The sequence below is a fragment of the Aquarana catesbeiana genome, linkage group LG13 (genome assembly GCF_042186555.1).
Source record: "Aquarana catesbeiana isolate 2022-GZ linkage group LG13, ASM4218655v1, whole genome shotgun sequence".
In the NCBI taxonomy this organism is placed as follows: domain Eukaryota; kingdom Metazoa; phylum Chordata; class Amphibia; order Anura; family Ranidae; genus Aquarana; species Aquarana catesbeiana.
In genome coordinates, this window is record NC_133336.1 from 106878919 (window position 1) to 106898471 (window position 19553).

General features: G+C 43.8%; 1 protein-coding gene across 2 annotated transcripts in view; it reads left to right on the forward strand.

The window, feature by feature from the left end:
- Positions 1-19553, forward strand: part of DPH6 (diphthamine biosynthesis 6) — a 198109-nt gene that overhangs the window by 155147 nt on the left and 23409 nt on the right. For both annotated transcript variants that reach the window (XM_073609884.1, XM_073609883.1), the window contains exon 13: positions 1918-2154. In XM_073609884.1, coding sequence (XP_073465985.1) covers positions 1918-2154 — 237 coding nt within the window. The remainder of the gene's footprint in view (positions 1-1917; positions 2155-19553) is intronic.

The window sequence follows — 19553 nt, forward strand, 5'->3', positions numbered from 1 at the left end:
TGTCTAAATTTTTGAAGAATGAGAGCCTTGTCGGAATAATTTAGATATTTGGCTATGATGGGCCGAGGATTCTTGCGTTCTTCATTATACGACCCCATCCTGTGAGCGCGTTCCACTGTGCAGGGGCCTGTTAGGCCTAGCGCCTCGGGTATGCGTTGGGAGCAAAAGTCCATTAGGGCAGATGCTTGGAGGGATTCTGGAATCCCCACGAATCACAGGTTGCTCCTTCTGGATCTATTTTCCAAATCGTCAAGGTTTTGGAATATATATTGGTTCGTTTTGTCTTGTGCTTGTTCCGTGGCTTGAGCTTGGTATATCTCTTCCTCCATGCTTGATTGGCGGTGTTCTAGCTCGTTTAGCCTTGTGTTGTGTTCTCCTAGCTGGGCCTTTATTTGTTTCATCCCCGCATTTACAGCCTTTTCTACTGAAGCAGATATCATGGGGGACAGAAGTGCTGCCACTGCCTGTGCTATGCGCTCGGTTTTGTGGTCCCCGGCGAGCTGTAGGGAGGTAGCTGGCATGGAGAAGGCCTGAGGAGAGGGTGCTTGAGGAGAGGGAGCCTGGGAGTGTGGCTGGGTAGGGGGTGCCTGAGGGGATGTGTGTGGAGCTGTGCTTCCACTTACTTCCATCTCCGCTGTGTATTGTTGCTGCAGCTGCTGGTGCGAGCCTGTGTAGGTGTCCGTGTAGGCCGAAGCCGGGGCCTCGATTTGCGGCTGGGCCGGCGGCGTCAGGGCCGTGTTGGAGCGGGAGCCGCGGACCTCCACGAAGCGGTCCATAGAGCGGATGCAAGTGCCCGAGGTGGCCGATGGAGGTTTCTGGCTTCTGGGCCGGATTTTTAGGCTGGTTTAGGTGTCCTCAGAGCGGGAGCTGTGTAAGAGTGCAGCTACTCCATGCGGCGCCGGAACCGGAAGTTGGCTGAAGGGCTTTAAATATTTTTTGTATTAAATGGGTACAATAGAAATGCAGCAATATTGGGGGAAGGGGTTTAAGGCCTTCTCTACATCATTAGTTCAGTATACTTCTGAAATGTCTTTCAAATTTTGAATCATTCAAAAGGGTCTACTTGCACTATGCCTGGGCCTATAGAGATGTGCATAGGAATCAGATCTGTTATTATGAATACATCCTTAAATCTATATATTTTTTAAATAGCAGGCAGTGTAAGTACATTAGTGTGACTTACTTTCAGCCTCTTGCAGTTACTGTACAGCAAAGAACAGAAGCAGCAAAATGAATCAGGTGTGTGCTGCAGGTGCATGCTAATAGGAAGGGACAGCAAAGTGACTGAGTTGAACTCATCTGTGTGCTGCTTCATCTTTTACTGTCTAGTCACCGGGTAGGGGTGGGGAATGTTCCTGTAAGTAAAAGCGAAACTGCAGTAGAGAAAAAGTCGGGTCCCTTCTGCCAACCTGGGCTGGGCTGTGTAACACAGCTGGGTAAATCCCAGGACTGGTCAGACAGAACATAAAATACTTTGGGCAGGTAAAACCGCTCCCAAATATGAATTTCGTCTGTGTGTCTAGCTGTTTTGTCTGGAGTCTGCTTCAGGGGAACACATATTGTCTGTCCTTGTGTATTGAAAGACATGGTTGAAATACTCGACATTTTTTTTTTATCCACGATGGCTACTGAATTACCAGATTGTCGATTCTGCTGACAGTTTCACCCATCCCTTGCTGTCAAAGGCTGCAGAAATGACTATTTCTTACCATGGTGCTTTGTTTCATTTTTCCAAATCATATATTCATATATAGTCATATATAAGGTGTTCTGCAGAATGATTCAATAACAATTATAAAGTCTGATTAGTCAAATGCTGGTCTTTAGAGACCTGAACAGGTGATTGTGCAAGGTTGAAATGAACATGTTCAAATGATGTCTTTATAGTGTTTGTTGTGTTTCTTTAACTTGACTAAGGTTGACGGTGGAGTGTTCTGTGCTGGACAGATTGCATTGAAGCCATGCACCATGCAGCTGGTTCCTGGAAGAATTCTAGCTGAAAGTCGTCTCTCCTTGCGCCATGTTGAAAGAGTCTTGGATGCTGTCGCCCCTGGTACTTCTTTGAGGCATGTGATGGTTGCTCAGTGCTATGTGACACAGAACTCCTACATACACACAGCCCTAGAAGCATGGAAAGAATCATTTAAACACCAGGTCAGAAGCTTTCATTTAATTCATGTCAGTTTTCCTTCTTTGCCTTTACTTGTTATGTTTGTAGCAGTGTCCGGAATGTATATGATCTATTTGCAGATTCAAAATACTCTGTTTAAACACTTCCGCTAATTTCATCACTATAGTAATCTGCCTTTATGCAATAATTAGTTCAGTAACCAGTGAGTCACAGGAGGCTGTTAACTAGAAGGAACCTACAACATTTACTGCTAAGGGCTATATCAGAAGTTGAAGATATAACAGGCCAGTAGAAAGCAGGTTTTCCATTTTAGTCATTTTCTTTTGCATGTTGTTTTTGTCTTTAACCACTTCAATACCAGGCACTTTCACCCCCTTCCTGCCCAGACCAATTTTCAGCTTTCAGCGGCACGCTGTCCCACTTTGAATGACAGTTATGCAGTCATGCAGCACTGTATACCCATATTACATTTTTGTAATTTTTTTCCCTCAAATAGAGCTTTCTTTAGGTGGTATTTGATCACCTCTGTGTTTTTTTTTATTTAAAAAAGGCCAAAATTTTTGAAAAAAATAAATAAATTTGTCTTCGTTTCTGTTATAAAATGTTGTAAACAAGTATATTTTCTCCTTCACTGATGGGCGCTGATGAGGCTGCTCTGACAGGCACTGAGGAGGTGGCACTAATATGCAGCTCTGATAGGCGGCACTGATATGCAGGACTGATAGGCAGCACTGATAGGTGGCAATGATCGGCCGCACCGATGAGGCACTGACAGGCATTACTGATGGGCACTGTTTGGCATTTGTTATGGGCACTGATTGGTATCTGTGATGGGCACTGATCGGCATCTGATGGGCACTGATTGACATCTGGGGTGGGCACTTCTGATGGTGTCTGCGCTGATAATCAATGAGCTAATCATCAGCGCAGACCCCCTTTGTCAGGAGAGACGCTGATTGGTTCTCCTCGCGCCTTGTCAGTGCGAACTGAGGAAAGCCGATTACCGGCACTTCCTGGTTACCACTGGGATCAGCTGTGATTGGTCACAGCTGATCACATGGTAAAGAGCCTATGTCATAGGCTCTTTACTGAGATCGGAGATGTGGTGCGTCGGAGCGACACACCGCACCACCGATTGCCGCATTGCGTGCCCCTGGGGGCGTGCGCGAGAATGGCTTATCCTGCTGGACGTCATAAGACGCCCGGTCAGGATAAGTGATCCCCCGGCTGGCTTTCATTCTGCTATGGGCTGGGCGGGATGTGGTTAATATTTTTTATTTTACCAAAAGTGCTACATTTAAAGTATTTGACACCCCAATATTTCATATTCCTGATATGAGCCTGCTGTACCATGAACTTGTATGAAAAAGTATCCTGTTCTCTTTTATTGCTTCCTTTGTGTGAAATCACTGGTGTTCCTGTCAGTCCCTCTGCTTTCCTATTAAAAACTGACCACACTAAGCAGGAGCGTCCATTAACCACTTCAGCCCCTGGAAGATTTGGCTGCTCAATGACCAGAGCACTTTTTGCGATACGGCACTGCGTCGCTTTAACTGACAATTGCGCGGTCGTGCGATGCTGTACCCAAACAAAATTGACGTCCTTTTTTCCCACAAGTAGAGCTTTCTTTTGGTGGTATTTGATTATCTCTGTGGTTTTTATTTTTATTGCGCTAGAAACCAAAAAAGAGCAACAATTTTGAAAAAAACACAATATTTTGTACTTTTTGCTATAATAAATATCCCCAAATTTTTTTTAAAAAAAAGCTAATTTTTTTTCCTTTAGTTTGGGCTGATATGTATTCTTCTACATATTTTTGGTAATAAAAATCGCAATAAGCATATATTGATTGGTTTGAAAGTTATAGCGTCTACAAAATAGGGGATAGATTTATGGCATTTTTATTATTGTTTTTTTTTTTACTAGTAATGGCGGCGATCTGTGATTTTATTTTTATCATGACTGCGACATTATGGTGGCCACATCGGACACTTATGACACATTTTTGGGGCGATTGACAATTATACAGCGATCAGTGCTATAAAAATGCACTGATTACTGTATAAATGTCACTGGCAGGGAAGGGGTTAACATTAGGGGGCGATCAAGGGGTTAACTGTGTTCCCTAACTGTGTGTTTTAACTGTAGGGGGAGGGGACTGACTATAGGAGATGACAGATCGTGGTTCGTAGCTATTAGGAACTCACAATCTGCATATCCTCTCAGAACAGAACAGGGATTTGTGTGTTTACACACACACGTCCCTGTTCTGCCTCTCATGCCCGTGATCGCTCGTAGCCGGCGGTCATTGGGACCGTCGGTCCCGCGCAGCGGCACCCCCGCAGTGCAGCGGGTGCGGCTTGCGGGATCGTGCCGACTCGCCGCAGTATATTGACAGCGGCTGGTCGGCAAATGGTTAAATAAAATTGTTGGGACTTTATGTGAGACAAAGACTGCTACAGAGTTCATATGTCTCCCTCCCTGAATCATATAGAAAAAAGAGGGGAAAGGGGAATGGAGGATAATGGGACTTTATTTGAAGCACAACACCAGAACCAAATGAATCAATTAGTAGATACTATTTAATGGTGCACATGGATACATGTGGGACAGTAAATAACATGTAATAAATAACATAATAAATACATATAAATGTATATACACACATAAGTGTTCCCACATAGTAAATAATATATATTAACTGCTTGCCGACTGCCGCCTGTACGTTTATGTTGACACAATGGCACGGACAGGCAAATGGGCATACATGTACGTCCCTTTAAATTTGCCGCCGTGCCATCGCGTGCATGCTGTTGGCGGTGCGCGCGCCGTGAGCTCCGTGAGTGTGATCGCGGGTCCCGCGGACTCGATGTCCGCGGGGATACCCGCGATCGTCTCATGGAGAGGAAGAACGGGGAAATGCTGATGTAAACAAGCATTTCCCCGTTCTGCCTAGTGACAGGACACTGATCACAGCTCCCTGTAATCGGAAGCGGTGATCAGTGTCGTGTCACACATAGCCCCTCTCCCTCACAGTTAAAATCACTCCCTAGGACACACCTAACCCCTACAGCGCCACCTAGTGTTAACCCCTTCACTGCCAGTCACATTTACACAGTAATCAATGCATTTTTAATCGCACTAATCGCTGTATAAATGTGAATGGTCCAAAAATCACACCAAAAGTGATTTTGGCACGATCTGTCCGCCATAATGCCGCAGTCATGATAAAAATCGCTGATCGCCGTCATTACTAGGAAAAAAAAAATATTATTAAAAATGCTATAAAACTCTCCCCTATTTTGTAGATGCTATAACTTTTGCGCAAACCAATTAATAAATGCTTATTGCAATTTTTTTTACCAAAAATATGTAGTATCGGCCTAAACTGAGGAAAAAAATGTTTTTTTATATATTTTTTGGGGATACTTATTATAATATATAATAGATATTTATTAAAATAATGCGTTTTTTTCAAAATTGTCGCTTTTTTTTGTTTATAGTGCAAAGAATAAAAACCGCAGAGGTGATCAAATACCACCAAAAGAAAGCTCTATTTGTGGGGAAAAAAAGGACGTCCATTTTGTTTGGGAGCCATGTCGCACGGCCGCGCAATTGTCAGTTGAATCGACGCAGTGCCGAATCGCAAAAAGTGCTCTGGTCTTTGGCCAGCCAAATGGTCCGGGGCTGAAGTGGTTAGAATGTATTGAATGTAGCCTAAACTTGCATTTAGACATTGTACACATGATAATGTAAAATTGATTCAAATTTCTTCAAGGTAGTCTCATAGTAGACGCATGGTACCTGTGACAATACATCGATATATAGCTCTACCCACGTTTCGTGGATAACTTCCACTCATCAAGAGCAAATGCAATATAGGTATGTCTGTAATAAAATATAAATACCAAATATTATAGTAACTAAAATAACAGTAAGAGGGGGGGACCACAATTTAATCCCAACACTCTTACCTATAAGTAAGCTAGAGAATTCAACAACATGGGTAGTATTAGTGGCTGGAGGCACTATGGGAACATCATCCCTGGAAATTGAGGTGCCCCCTATTCAGCACTTATTACAACCACAGTTACCTATTGTGGACGACATCTTTATTGATGCTCACTTTTTGTTTCTGTATACCGCTGTGCTGCCGCAGTCACCGCTGCCTCAGTTTCTGGGGATAATGTTCCCATTGCAAGTGCAAGTGATTGAGACCAGAACTTGGTAACTTTGCAAGACCCAGCAAGCCATGTGGGTTTACAACTCAACATTTCAGCACACCTGTGTGATTAATGATAATTGCAAGATGTGTCTACAATAGACTCCCTATGTACTTTGAAGGTATATGATATACAGTATAGCTTGCTAAAAACATTTAGAGAAAATGCTTTGCAAAGTCTTTGCTCCCTACCTACAGTGACTCACTCATTGGTCTGTAAGTACCCCTGTTTTGTGGGGGTATTTTTATTGACTTCTGCAACTTGTTTGGTGCCATCAGAAAGGGTGGTCATGCTGCAGTCACTAGTGATCCACATTCACAGGACCTTGCTTGCACACTCATACTGCGCAAGCTAAGTTGGTCACAGGACAAGATTGTATCTCCTGTGTTCCTATGGACCCCAAATCCATACTGTCAACATGTGCTGACCATTTCTGGGCTTTCATTCTTCAGTCTTATTGCAGAGGTTTTTCCTCTATTATGCAGGGGTTTGTGGGACAATTTGTTGCCTCTTCTTATTGTAGAGGTCAAAAACGCCCATGCCCCTTTTTACTTTTAAAGGCTGACACACAGATGCTAGATAGCGGCAAACAGGCCAAAAGTGGCAAAAAGTTTGAGAGCTCAAGGACCCCCTGAAATAATGTTCACATCTACAGCTCACGGAACATTGGTATGATCAGCGAGCTGTTGATAACGAAAATTATTTGTAGAAATAGCATTAAATAAAAGAATAAATATTAAAACGTACCTACTTAATGCAGGGGTGCCCGGGCACTGCACCCCTATCCTCTCCATCCCCTATATGCAGTGGATAGATTTATGCATAGCATGAATCTATCCATGCCCGCTGCGGCCACCCCCTATTCATGTGTCCAGCCCTAGTCGGGTCACCGGGCTTATGAATTAGAGCGGCCAGGTTTTTTTGTTTTTTTTTTGAAGAACCTGATGAGCCATAGGCTCTAATAGGCTTCAAAATAGGGTGAACTCAGGACGCAGAGCATTGCATCTTGAGCCCACCCAGGTGTGTTGCAACAGTGAATGAAAATTCGCTGTTGCAAAACTGATCCTCCTCCCGGCCAGTCGGGAAGCAGGTGTGAAACCTGTTTCCTGAATGGCTAAAACATCTTCTATTTGACGTTGGGAGGAGGAGAGACACAGCGGAAGCTGCACCAAGAGAGGACACCGGTCACCGGAGCAGCTTTCCCCCAGCCCACCATGCTCTCACCGCCCGCGGGTGGGGGGGTGGGGGTGGGGGCTGTGTTAGTGCTGCTCCACCGACAGCCTGGGGGGTGTTGTTTGCCGCCCCCACCGAAAAAAACCCACCAGCCGCCACTGATTTAATTTAACTTGTGCTTTCTTTTTCTGCAGAGCTGATCCATTCTGGGTCCAACTTGAGATAAACAGTGTGTATGTGTGTGTGTGTGTGGGGGGGGGGGGCAGAAGGGCAGAGTTACAGGGGCTCAGGAGGGCACACTACATGAGGTGGAAGCAGGGTACATTATGTGGAAGCAGGGCACATTACCTGGGACAGAGCACATTACAGGGGACATGAGAGGGCACATTGCACGGGGCAGGGCATATTACATGGTGCAGGGGACATTACATGGGACAGGGGACATTACATGGGACAGGGGACATGACAGGGGACAGGGGACATGACAGGGGACATGACATGAGACAGGGGACATGACATGGTGCAGGGGACATTACATAAGGCAGAGCACATTACATAAGCCAGAGCACATTACATAAGCCAGAGCACATTACATAAGCCAGAGCACATTACATAAGCCAGAGCACATTACATAAGCCAGAGCACATTACATGGGACAGGGGACATGACATGGGGCAGAGCACATTACATGGAACAGGGCACATAGTTACATAGTAGGTGAGGTTGAAAAAAGACACACGTCCATCAAGTCCAACCTATGTGTGTGATTATGTGTCAGTATTACCTTACATATCCCTGTATGTTGCAGTCATTCAGGTGATTATCTAATAGTTTCTTGAAGCTATCAATGCTCCCCGCTGAGACCACCGCCTGTGGAAGGGAATTCCACATCCTTACCGCTCTTACAGTAAAGAACCCTCTACGTAGTTTAAGGTTAAACCTCTTTTCTTCTAATTGTAATGAGTGGCCCCGAGTCTTATTAAACTCTCTTCTGCGAAAAAGTTTTATCCCTATTGTGGGGTCACCAGTACAGTATTTGTAAATTGAAATCATATCCCCTCTCAAGCGTCTCTTCTCCAGAGAGAATAAGTTCAACGCTCGCAACCTTTCCTCATAACTAAGATCCTCCAGACCCTTTATTAGCTTTGTTGCCCTTCTTTGTACTCGCTCCATTTCCAGTACATCCTTCCTGAGGACTGGTGCCCAGAACTGGACAGCATACTCCAGGTGCGGCCGGACCAGAGTCTTGTAGAGCGGGAGAATGATCGTTTTATCTCTGGAGTTGATCCCCCTTTTAATACATGCCAATATTCTGTTTGCCTTATTAGCAGCAGCTTGGCATTGCATGCCATTGCTGAGCCTATCATCTACTAGGACCCCCAGGTCCTTTTCCATCCTAGATTCCCCCAGAGGTTCCCCCCCCCAGTGTATAGATTGCATTCATATTTTTGCCACCCAAATGCATTATTTTACATTTTTCTACATTGAACCTCATTTGCCATGTAGTCGCCCACCCCATTAATTTGTTCAGGTCTTTTTGCAAGGTTTCCACATCCTGCAGAGAAGTTATTGCCCTGCTTAGCTTAGTATCGTCTGCAAATACATGCCAGGGGACATTACAAGGGACAAGGCACATTACATGGGACATTACATGGAACAGGGAACATTACATGGAACAGGGCACATTACATGGGACATGACAGGGGACATTACATAGGGCAGAGCACATTACATGAAACAGGGGAAATGACAGGGCACATTACATGAAACAGGGGACACGACAAGGCACATTACATGGGACATGACAAGGGACATTACATGGGGCAGGGGACATTACATGGGACAGGGGACATGACAGGGCACATTACATGGGAAATTACATGGGGCAGAGCACATTACATGGGACAGGGCACATGACAGGGGGCATTACATAGGACAGGGCACATGACAGGGGACATTACATGGGACAGGGCACATTACATGGAACAGGGGACATTACATGGGGCAGAGCACATTACATGGGACAGACTGTTGGGCACATTGTGGGGGGGACACAGCTGGGCACACTTCAGTACCGGCTTTCTTCTTCTGGCTTCAGAACTCCTTCAGATTTCATAACACCTCCAGTGGTGCGCTGTTCCCCGCCGACCCCTCCTCCTCCTATTGTCCTGTCCAGATGATGTCACATACAACCTCTCGGGAAGGACAGGAGGGGAGGAGGGGTCGGCGGGGAAAAGCGTGCTACAGCCAATAGGATGCCAGCCGCTTCCCTGCCTATCTCTGCCTGCATCTGTGTGATCCTCCTGTCAGATGCCTGAGTGACGGATCGCTGCGGAAACCCGGTTGAGAAACACTTCTATAGGTTTGCCATAATAAATGTTTTTAGGCATATTATCACCAACTTTGTCTGATTGGTGAAAATCCCTATGTAGGGATCTAGGGGCTATTGGTGTAAACACTCAACTTATAGTTGTTTTTTTCCAGACCAATATCACGTCAACTTTTCTGCAAGTCACTACTTGAGTTATGTCTAATGCCGCGTACACACAAGTTGACTTCTCGTCAGACTGAACTCCGAAGGACTTTTCAACAGAGTTCTGATGGAGTTTCGACGAAACAGACTTGCCTACACACAATCCCACCAAAGTCCAATAGTTTTGAACGTGATGACATACGACCGGACTAGAAAAGGAAGTTCAACAGCCAATAGCTGCCCTTGCGTCGTTTTCGGTCTGTCGGACTAGCATACAGATGAACGTTTTTTTTCAATAGGAATCGAGTCCATCGGAAAGATTTGAAACATGTTCTATTTGTAAGATCCGTCAGATTTTTCGACAGAAAAGGTCCGATGAAGCCTGTCACGAATTCCACACGCCCACAGCGACTAGCTAACTGCGACATGCGTTCCGTGACCGGGGGATATGAGGAAATAAGGGGGAACTTAAACTGAGCATGTATGACTGGCTGTGGTACTTTCACAGCCTACTCTACCTTTGGCCACCACTAGAGGGAGACTCCACTCCAATCCAGCTAGCTGACCACACACAGGCAGATACAAATCTTACATACAATCTGGTGCACTCTAAGGGTTGGGGAGCAGTCTAGCAATTACTATACACTTCTAGGGTTCCTCCAGCTATCCTGCAAGCTTGAACCCAGGTGTTAATCACTCTTCCCACTGTCCCCACACCCCAAACACACAATAAACGATAGCCTGCCACCACCCAACAGTTTGTCCGCAGACTGGTCTGCTGAGCCACCACACAGATCTCCGTCTGGCAGATCTGTTAGCTTACAATCTGCATGCAATCTGCCAACACACAGAGCAGTTGCATACCGATTGGCACGTAACTTAGACCGAGTACTTAGGCACTAAAATACAACAACCTCTCCAGAGATATGAGTCCTAGCTTAGTACACAGAAGTCACTTATTAATTTTATCATTTAATATCCCGAACGTGGGCAGTGCATATAAGATATACAAAGAAAAAGGATTTACCAAAAAAGATACAAGAAATGCAGAAAGACACAAAAATTTGGCAATTTGCTATGAAAATAAAAAGGGATAAAAACAGAAATAAACTTTACCAAAGTCTATCTTGTAGAAGCATACTGGAACATGTGGGAACTCCCCAGTTTCGAACTGGCTTTGTGGAAGAACAATGTCCATATCTCAGGCTACCCAATTTATTGAAATATGGATGTGGGCTGGATACTAGCCCTTGGCCAATCAACCCTGGGGGGTGTTCCTGTCTCAGCCCACAGAATGTTTGTGTTCTGAAATGACCAGAGTCAAATTGGCCCAGAAAGGCGCTGATTGCTGGGTCATGGATAGGATTTCCAATACCAGCGCATCAGTCCAATCGCAACAGTACCAATCACTGCCTGCCTGCTGTAATCAGGCGCCATATAACGGTTTTGTGTGGTTCTCTAGGATTCCACACCTGCTAAACATACAGAGTTACATGTACACGTAACCCATCACGTGTACGATCAAAAGGAATTATTTTCATCTCTCTGCTATTAATATTTTAGCTTTTATGAGAGATAAAATAGGTTCCTTAGATCTCTTGATATTAATCAAAGCTTGCAGACTGGCTGGGGCCTTATGAATGCCCCCTGCAGATCCGTGTAGCCAAGATGACTAGCAGTTTTCTTTGAGCCTAAGGAAGGTGGCAATCTATGTTTACTTTAATGCGAACTTTTATTGGCATCTAGGTGTCACTTCGATCCTAAAAAGCTGGCTCTGTCCTTTTCAAATGCTAATGAAAGAACATATGTGCATGACTGACATAGAATACTATATTTTTAATAACCCAGAATTAAATTACATCTACAATTACATTACTTCTACAGATCACACCACATCTTGTTAAGGCAAAACTATCCTACGCTTACATTTTCGTCACAAAGCCCACACACGAATGTTCAACGGATTTGTTCCGTCGGAACTTTTCTGCCGGAAAGTCCGGTCGTGTATACACGGCATAAGATGACTCTTCCTTCTGTTCAGATCTGCATGGAACTCTAGCTTTCATGCTGGTTGGCCAAGCAACAGTGTAGAAAGGCCTTGTTCTTACTCTTCACAGTAGACCGTCTTTTCAGCTTTTTACTGGACAGTGGGGAATAAGAGCACTCACTTATTCAAGCTACATAAAGCTAATGATCAACACCACAGGTTAACGCTTTTCTTTATTGCTTAAAAACAATTCTTAAGTTCCTGGACCTACAGGTTTTCTTCCATCCCCGTGTGCTCAAGGAGTTTTTAAAGTCCTTGGCAATTCAAGGAATCTACACCAACAAATTAAAATCTACTACTGCATGAAGGTTTACCCCACCAGTTTCTTCAGAAGTGTGGGGATATCTGATAATTTTGTGAATATTTGGGAAGCTTGCATAACCAATGCCTGGATACAGGATGTTTTGTCCACAGGTTGAGTTTTGCCGCAGTCTCCCACCTTGATTTTTCATTTCACATCTTTTGGTGTCTCGGCAACACATGATGAACAGTCTTTCAAACATTCAGGGATTGTTGAACCAGGTAATTATTGATCCCATCCCTCCAACCAAAAGATTTTACTTTTTTTTTTTTTTTAAACCTACAGTCCCAATACCCAAAGGAGGCCTTCACCTCAAAGTGTTACTAAACCCAGGAGTTTTCATACTACACTGAGCTGTCCTATCAGGATGCAGGACTCCTGATCCTCTGTCTGGACAGTGCTGATTGGCCCAGTGCTGATCACATGCACCCTCCCAAGAAAAAAAAACTCTCTAGCAATACACACCAAACAGAGCATGTGCAGCCTGACTCCAGTAACTGTCTTATCCAGACCTGTTTTGAAATCGGTGGAAGGAGGAGGATCTGTGCATACAATGTCAAACAGCCTTTTTACACAATGCAGAGGATTAATCCCTTAGGTTCCACAGTGAGTATGCACAAGCATGCTTTACTGCATATACAGACTAATTTTACTGTTGTGGGTTTAGTAATACTTAAACTTAATTAAAGGCTCTTTATACCTTTGTTAACTATCAAAAGTTTCTGATGGAATCTATTCAGTCATCACTTCCCTTTTATCTTGAAGGTTTTTTAGCATTAATTAACATAACGGATATGTATAATATTTACACATTTTCATCTTTCCACTTCACCAATTTCTTTGCTTTGCGGGGGACAACTACTATCAGTTTACAGCCCTCTTATTAAGCCTAGCCTTGGCCCCAATGGGTGACCGCAAAGCGTGCTCACAAGGGTTCTTGCGTTGGTTCTGAGTTGTCTTAATCTCAGAGGTATTCCAGTCTGGACTGTCCTCTCTGGCTCTGGACTCCAGTCTGTCAATAACAATGCAAATCTTATAAGACTTTGAATGGGTATTGAGCTTTAAGCCATCATCTTTCATTCCGTCACATCACTTAGAGTACTTGGACCTTCTTCTGCATCCCTTTTAAAACCAGTCTTCCTACATCAGGAGAAGACGAAACTGCAGAATCAGGTTCTGCAGGTTCAATTGTGTTGGTCTTCCTTTATGAAGCTGCATGCAAGTGCTGGCACTAATAGTATCTAACTTTGAAATAATTTGCAGTTTTTGAATTATTCCACTCCAGAACTTTACAATTTACAATTCATCTGTTTTTAATTAAAAGATTTTTTATTGGATAACTGTCATATGTGAACATGATAAAGAAGCGGTGTTGAGCCACGCAACGCATTATTGAATCAAAACAGTTGACAGTAATTTCCCAAATGAGATGGGTTTATTGATGTACCAAGAGTTGCACATGTTTTTAATCTCACTTTAACGTTGTATAATAAAGCTTATAATATGTTTTATATGATACTTGGTGTACCTTTTTGATTATATGCAAATACCAGCAGGCCACCCTTTAACGCCTTTTGCATTCTCTTTCCTTCCTTTTGGGTTGGTGACCTCCCAGTATAAGATATCTTTGTCTCCTATAGCCCTCTTCTGACAGTTCTACTGTGTATACAGTTCTGTAGAACAGCGATTAGCCCATAGCACCTTCAAAGGTCAGGTGTCGGCTCCATGTTTTTCTACATCCTGTTGTACATAATTCACTAATTTGTACATTCATTTAAGGGGTTGCACTCGTTGCTCCCCTACTCCACCCCCACTCCATCTGTGGGGTATAAATATAAATCTAGTACTGTCAGTGCTACAAGGACCATTGTAGCTTTTCTTGTGGCAATCACTTCAACTAGAAAGAGCAGTGCACGACGATATACGTCAGCACAATGGCACGGCTGCACAAATGGGTGTACAGGTACGTCCCCTTTAAGAAGCGGCATTGTGGGCTCGCGCCCAGTGACTGTGCCCGCGCACTTGATGTCCGCCGGTGTCCCGCGATCGTGTCACAGAGCGGCAGAATGGGGAGATGTAAAAAACCGCAGAGGCGATCAAATGCCACCAAAAGAAAGCTCTATTTGTGGGGAAAAAAAGGACGTCAGTTTTGTTTGGGTGCAACGTCTCATGACCGCGCAATTGTCAGTTAAAGCGACGCAGTGCCGTATCACAAAAAATGCACTGGTCAGGAAGGGGGTAAAATCTTCCAGGGCTGAAGCGGTTAAGAAGCATGACACGTGCATTAGGCTTGCCATTACTCCCAGCAAAGGTTCATAGCCACCTTGTGGTACTTGGCGACGGGGAGAAGTCTCCGGGACCTGAAGTTTACAACTGGGATCTCCTCCCAGGCTCTGGGACTCATTATTTGCTAATGTTTTCTGTTAATTTGTTGATTCCATAATTATCAATATTGGAATATGCTATGAATGTCCTCATGCATGCTGTAAGCTTTTCCTGCTCCTTTTTTGGTCTACATGCATATTTTCCTTCACTAACCTCCCCAGCATGCTATCCTGGGCCCATACACACCTAGCCTAGTAATTTAAGAATGTTTTTTGTCAGCTACATTTTTGGGCTTACCCTAAACAACCCCTAAAATGTGTCCAAATGTTCTTGTTGTCCTCAAATTCAGGCAGAGTGCAAGAGGCCATTTTTTGTGTCACTAATTTTGTACCCTCCCTCCCCCCCCAAAAAAAGTCAACAGATACAACTACTCTATCTGCTGACTTTGCAAAACCCATACACACTATCCTTCTTTTGTGTTCATATTTCTGGCTTAATGCACCAAACCATGTGGTGGAGGGGCCTGCCTGATTACCTTCAAATTGTAATGTAGAAAGCTTTTGTCTGCTATTATTATATTGATAGTGTATTTCTGAATGTCCAAATGTGCTGCAATTCGGACAGTATGTATCCCTATTTTTAGGTTATGACACACATTTTAGGCATGGGATCATGAGGGAAATAAGAATGTTAAGGCACAATTTGTGGGCATCTTCAAATTTGGGCTTTGCTATTCTTCAAAACACAGAAACATTCCAATTCACATTAGTTATGGCAGTGTTTCACAACTCTGCTTTTCAAGATGCAAACCCAGGTCATGTTTTCTATATTTGTTGAATTTGGCACAAGTGATGTTGTCATTTTCACTGTTAGTAATTCACACACTGTCGTTTTTACACTGAGGAAAATTCAGAAAACAGGACCTGGTGGTGCACCTATGACTTTGACATTTCAAAGTCATAAAAACATGGTAAATATTTAAAGGGCAAACAGGAGCCAACAAGTGGAACAAGAAACTTTAGACCAGGCAAGAGGAAATTAAAAATTGGCAAGCGTGTCCACAAAATCTCGGATTCTTCGCTGTAAAGTAGTGGCAGCCTCCTTGATTTGCTCCAGATCCTTCAAGCAATGCAACATATCTGCACTCAGTTTGCCAATAGTGCATCGTGGAAGATCATGACCTAATAAGAAGAGTAAAAAGTATTACGGGAATGATGGTCACGTGACTGAGGCCCTATATAGTGAGTTTATGGTCAAGTTACTAGTCAAATTCCATAAATACTTACCTACCCAGTCTATTGTTGCTTGCAACCTGCATGCCCTTCAGACACCTACACTACTAGGAATGTGCACATTGCAACTACTTTGTAATCTTGGCCCTGGTGCCCGGTTCTCCAAAGCCTGGGGACCTAGCAGCACTGCCAGCTCCTTCCACCTCTTCCTTCTCCATGCTAATGTTAAGGCACTACATACTTTGCTAATGCGTGGAGTGGGTGTTTTGTTTGGACATCTAAACACTTAACATGTATACACATTTGAAGGCAGATTCCAAGAATACTTGCGCAAACAAGAGGCTCCCGAATACATTCTTCCTCTTCTGGGTCACTTTGGCCCTCAGTGTGACTCGTGTCAGGGGATTTGACGTCCACAATGGCAAGGTCTTTGCTGGGTCCAGGAGTCAGATCCCATGGCTCCAAACAAACATCCTGGGTGAATTCACCACACTCACTTTCCTCTAAAAAGAACCAATACAGCATTCATTAAGCCACCCCAAGTCCCATCTGTTTCTAGCATCCATTTTGCTACATTAGTTGACCAACTTGCACTTGGTCTGATGTCAGTGTTTGCTCCTGGCTAGTGGACTCCACCATGCTGCACTCTGGTTGTTTTTCTGTGAAAAATGCATAGAAAAGGGAAGGTGATGTCATTTTACCGAGGGCAAACACTGGACAAGTGCCAACATTGAAAAAGTACAGCAGTTGCCCTCCACCCCTCTTGTCTCCTATTGGGTAGGGGATATATGATCATCCTAGCAGGCATGACTGTGATCCCCGGGGTCTCTCCTCTATACCATGTCTACACTGGCAAGGTTGCATTAATGGGCACTGATGAGCCAGGCAGCAACCAGAAAGTGTTTTTGACCCCTTAAGTTCTGCCCTAAGCCCATGGCCTTTGGCCCACCTAGAAACACCCCTGTCGTTAGCTAAATGAGTGTGTTTGATGTTGGCACTTATGTTTTTGTAGGGAAGATGGCCTTGTTGCCTCCCCTGTTGGGGTCCGAGCGGGGGTAGCCTCCCTTCGTCCTTTGTGGTGGCTTGGTTGTAGCCTCCTTTTTTGGTGCCTCCCTGTAGAAAGAAGAGAAATACATTTGATCCAAAAATAAAGAAATGTCCAAAAACAGGTAGTGGCCTATACTGCTTAGATTGAGGCCTATATTGGGACCAGCTTATGAGTTAAGCCAGAGATTATGGTTTGTTTTGTATTCTGTCTTGCAGGCAGCATATCATTTATCATGACGGATACATTTACAGCGCCTGATTTTTTACCACAATTCATTGACCTGTACCGGGAGCTGCCCTGTCTCTGGAAGGTCAAGAGTCGAGATTACTCCAATAAAATATTCAGGAAGGCAGCGTTGGAGAAACTGCTCGAGTTGGTGAAGCCTTTGTACCCCAGGGCGGACATCAACTGTCAAGAACAAAATTTCCAACCTGAGGAGTACTTTTACAAGGTGCTTGACTCAGAGAGATCTGGAGCAGCAGCAGATGACCTATATGTCCTCAGGCTGTTGTACTACAACAGCCTGTGGTTTTTGACTGACCAGACAGAACCCAGGCCATCGCTGTCTATGCTCCCTTCGACATCTGCTGAGTTCACAGCTCCTGGGGTCCACACAGGTCCTGCTGCACAGGATGAAGATGTGGAGGAGCCCAGCTTGACCCAGGTATAGCATTGTTAAACATATTTGTATCCAAATATACAATGACGATAACTAGACGTTATTATTCAAATATTTTTGCCTTAACAAAGTGGTTTCCATATCAATAGACAGTAGTGACCAAAAATGATTTGAACAAGAAATGAATAAGAATGAAAAATGATGGGGTCAGAATAATAGTTTTTTCTGTTTCTCCACATTCAATTTGCAACAGTGAGGAGATCAAAATTGTGTGTGATTGATGACCAGACCCTAATAAAAGATTCTAATTATGTCCCATTTTCATACACAGGAAAGTGTCATTCTGGAGGAGCCAGCAGCCAGACAGAGTCACAGATCCCCCTCCCCTATGCCCTCTTGCTAAAAGGGCCAGGAAGAGCAGGAATCTGGCCATCTGCCTTCCTCAGCCAGGCCACTACTGCCATCCGGATAGACCCAGATGAGGCTGAGGGATTTGCCGTGCTGACTGCCAATAAATTAAGGCAGATGGACAGTGAGCAAAAGAGCAGGCGCGAGGAACTCATGTAGCTCCTCAACAAGGGGGTGAGGGGCCAGATTGCCAAAAACACACCTGTGTGTTTGTTTTTGTTGCCCCACATCCACCACCCCCACAGGCAACCCACCCACCACAGCCATCCCACCCACCACAGCCACATGGCGGTCAGTGGCAATAACAGCCACAAGACCCCCAACAAGGCCTCTGCTCTGAGGATTTGCACCCTTACCCCCTTTACTAATTTTTTTTTTTTTTAATAATTTTATTTGTTATATATTCTATAATTTTGTATGCATAGAATGCACTTTTTGGTTAAGTTCTTTATATTTGGATGACAGCTAGCTAAATTACACTTTAATTTAATTTTTCTTTTTTTTTTAATGCACAATAAAAAAAATGTGTAAAAATAATACTTGGCTATGTGTTTTACTTCAAATGACAGTTTGAGAGTAGGCAGTTACATTTTCAAAAATACAATGTAAAATTAACAAGGGACACCAACATAGTTGTTATCTTTGATCTTAAAAACTAAGGGATAAAAAAAAAAACAAAATAAAACAACAAGCATCATAATATTATTCTTGATATCACTAGAAAAAAAAATGCCTTTTCAAATACGTTTGCCATAACTCCATCAGTATCACCAGTAAAGCAGCTTCATTATTATCCCATTAAAGAAGAAGAGAATGTGTGCTGCATTTCAACATTTCATAATTTGCCACGTCACAAATGTTATTTCTCCATTACGAACGCTAGTTTACAAGACCGACCGCTTTCCGAATCGCCCTTCCTTCCGAGCATGTGTGTTTGTACTTTGGACTTTTGTGTGATGGACTTGTGTACAGGCGATACCAAAATCTGACAACAGACCATTGTCCGCCGAAAATTTACTAGCCTTCCATCCAAAATTTGTTGGACGAAAGTTGGACAACAATTGTCTGAAGGAGCGTACGAACGGTCGGATTTTAGGCAGTCTGTCATCACACAATCCCCTGCCAACAATCGGATCGTGTGTACGAGGCTTAGGTGTGAGGAGGAACAGTAAGCAGTAAAAATGAAAGTGAAACCTAAGTGGCTTATAAACGTTGTGCTCTTTCTGCATATAGCTTGAAGTGCTTTATTCCTCCTTTGAGAAGCAAAATGGCAGCAGGCCGTAAAAGAGTCCCAGTTTGGGAATATTTACTAACCTGACAGTTTATTTTTATTTTTTATGACAGTTTCTAAATAGGAAACCTTCATTTTGTTTCCAAATATTAGAGATTCCAACTACCAGCAAGAATAAGTCCTTGCATTTAAAGAGCACCTGTCATTTCAGATCCATCATGACAGTGCCTGTTAGTGGGCATCCACTCACCTGCTGCCACCACGTCCCTCACCTTGTTGTGTCACTGCCGCATCACCAGCCATCCCATTAAAGTGAATGGAACTGTTGGTGAGTCAACAGTG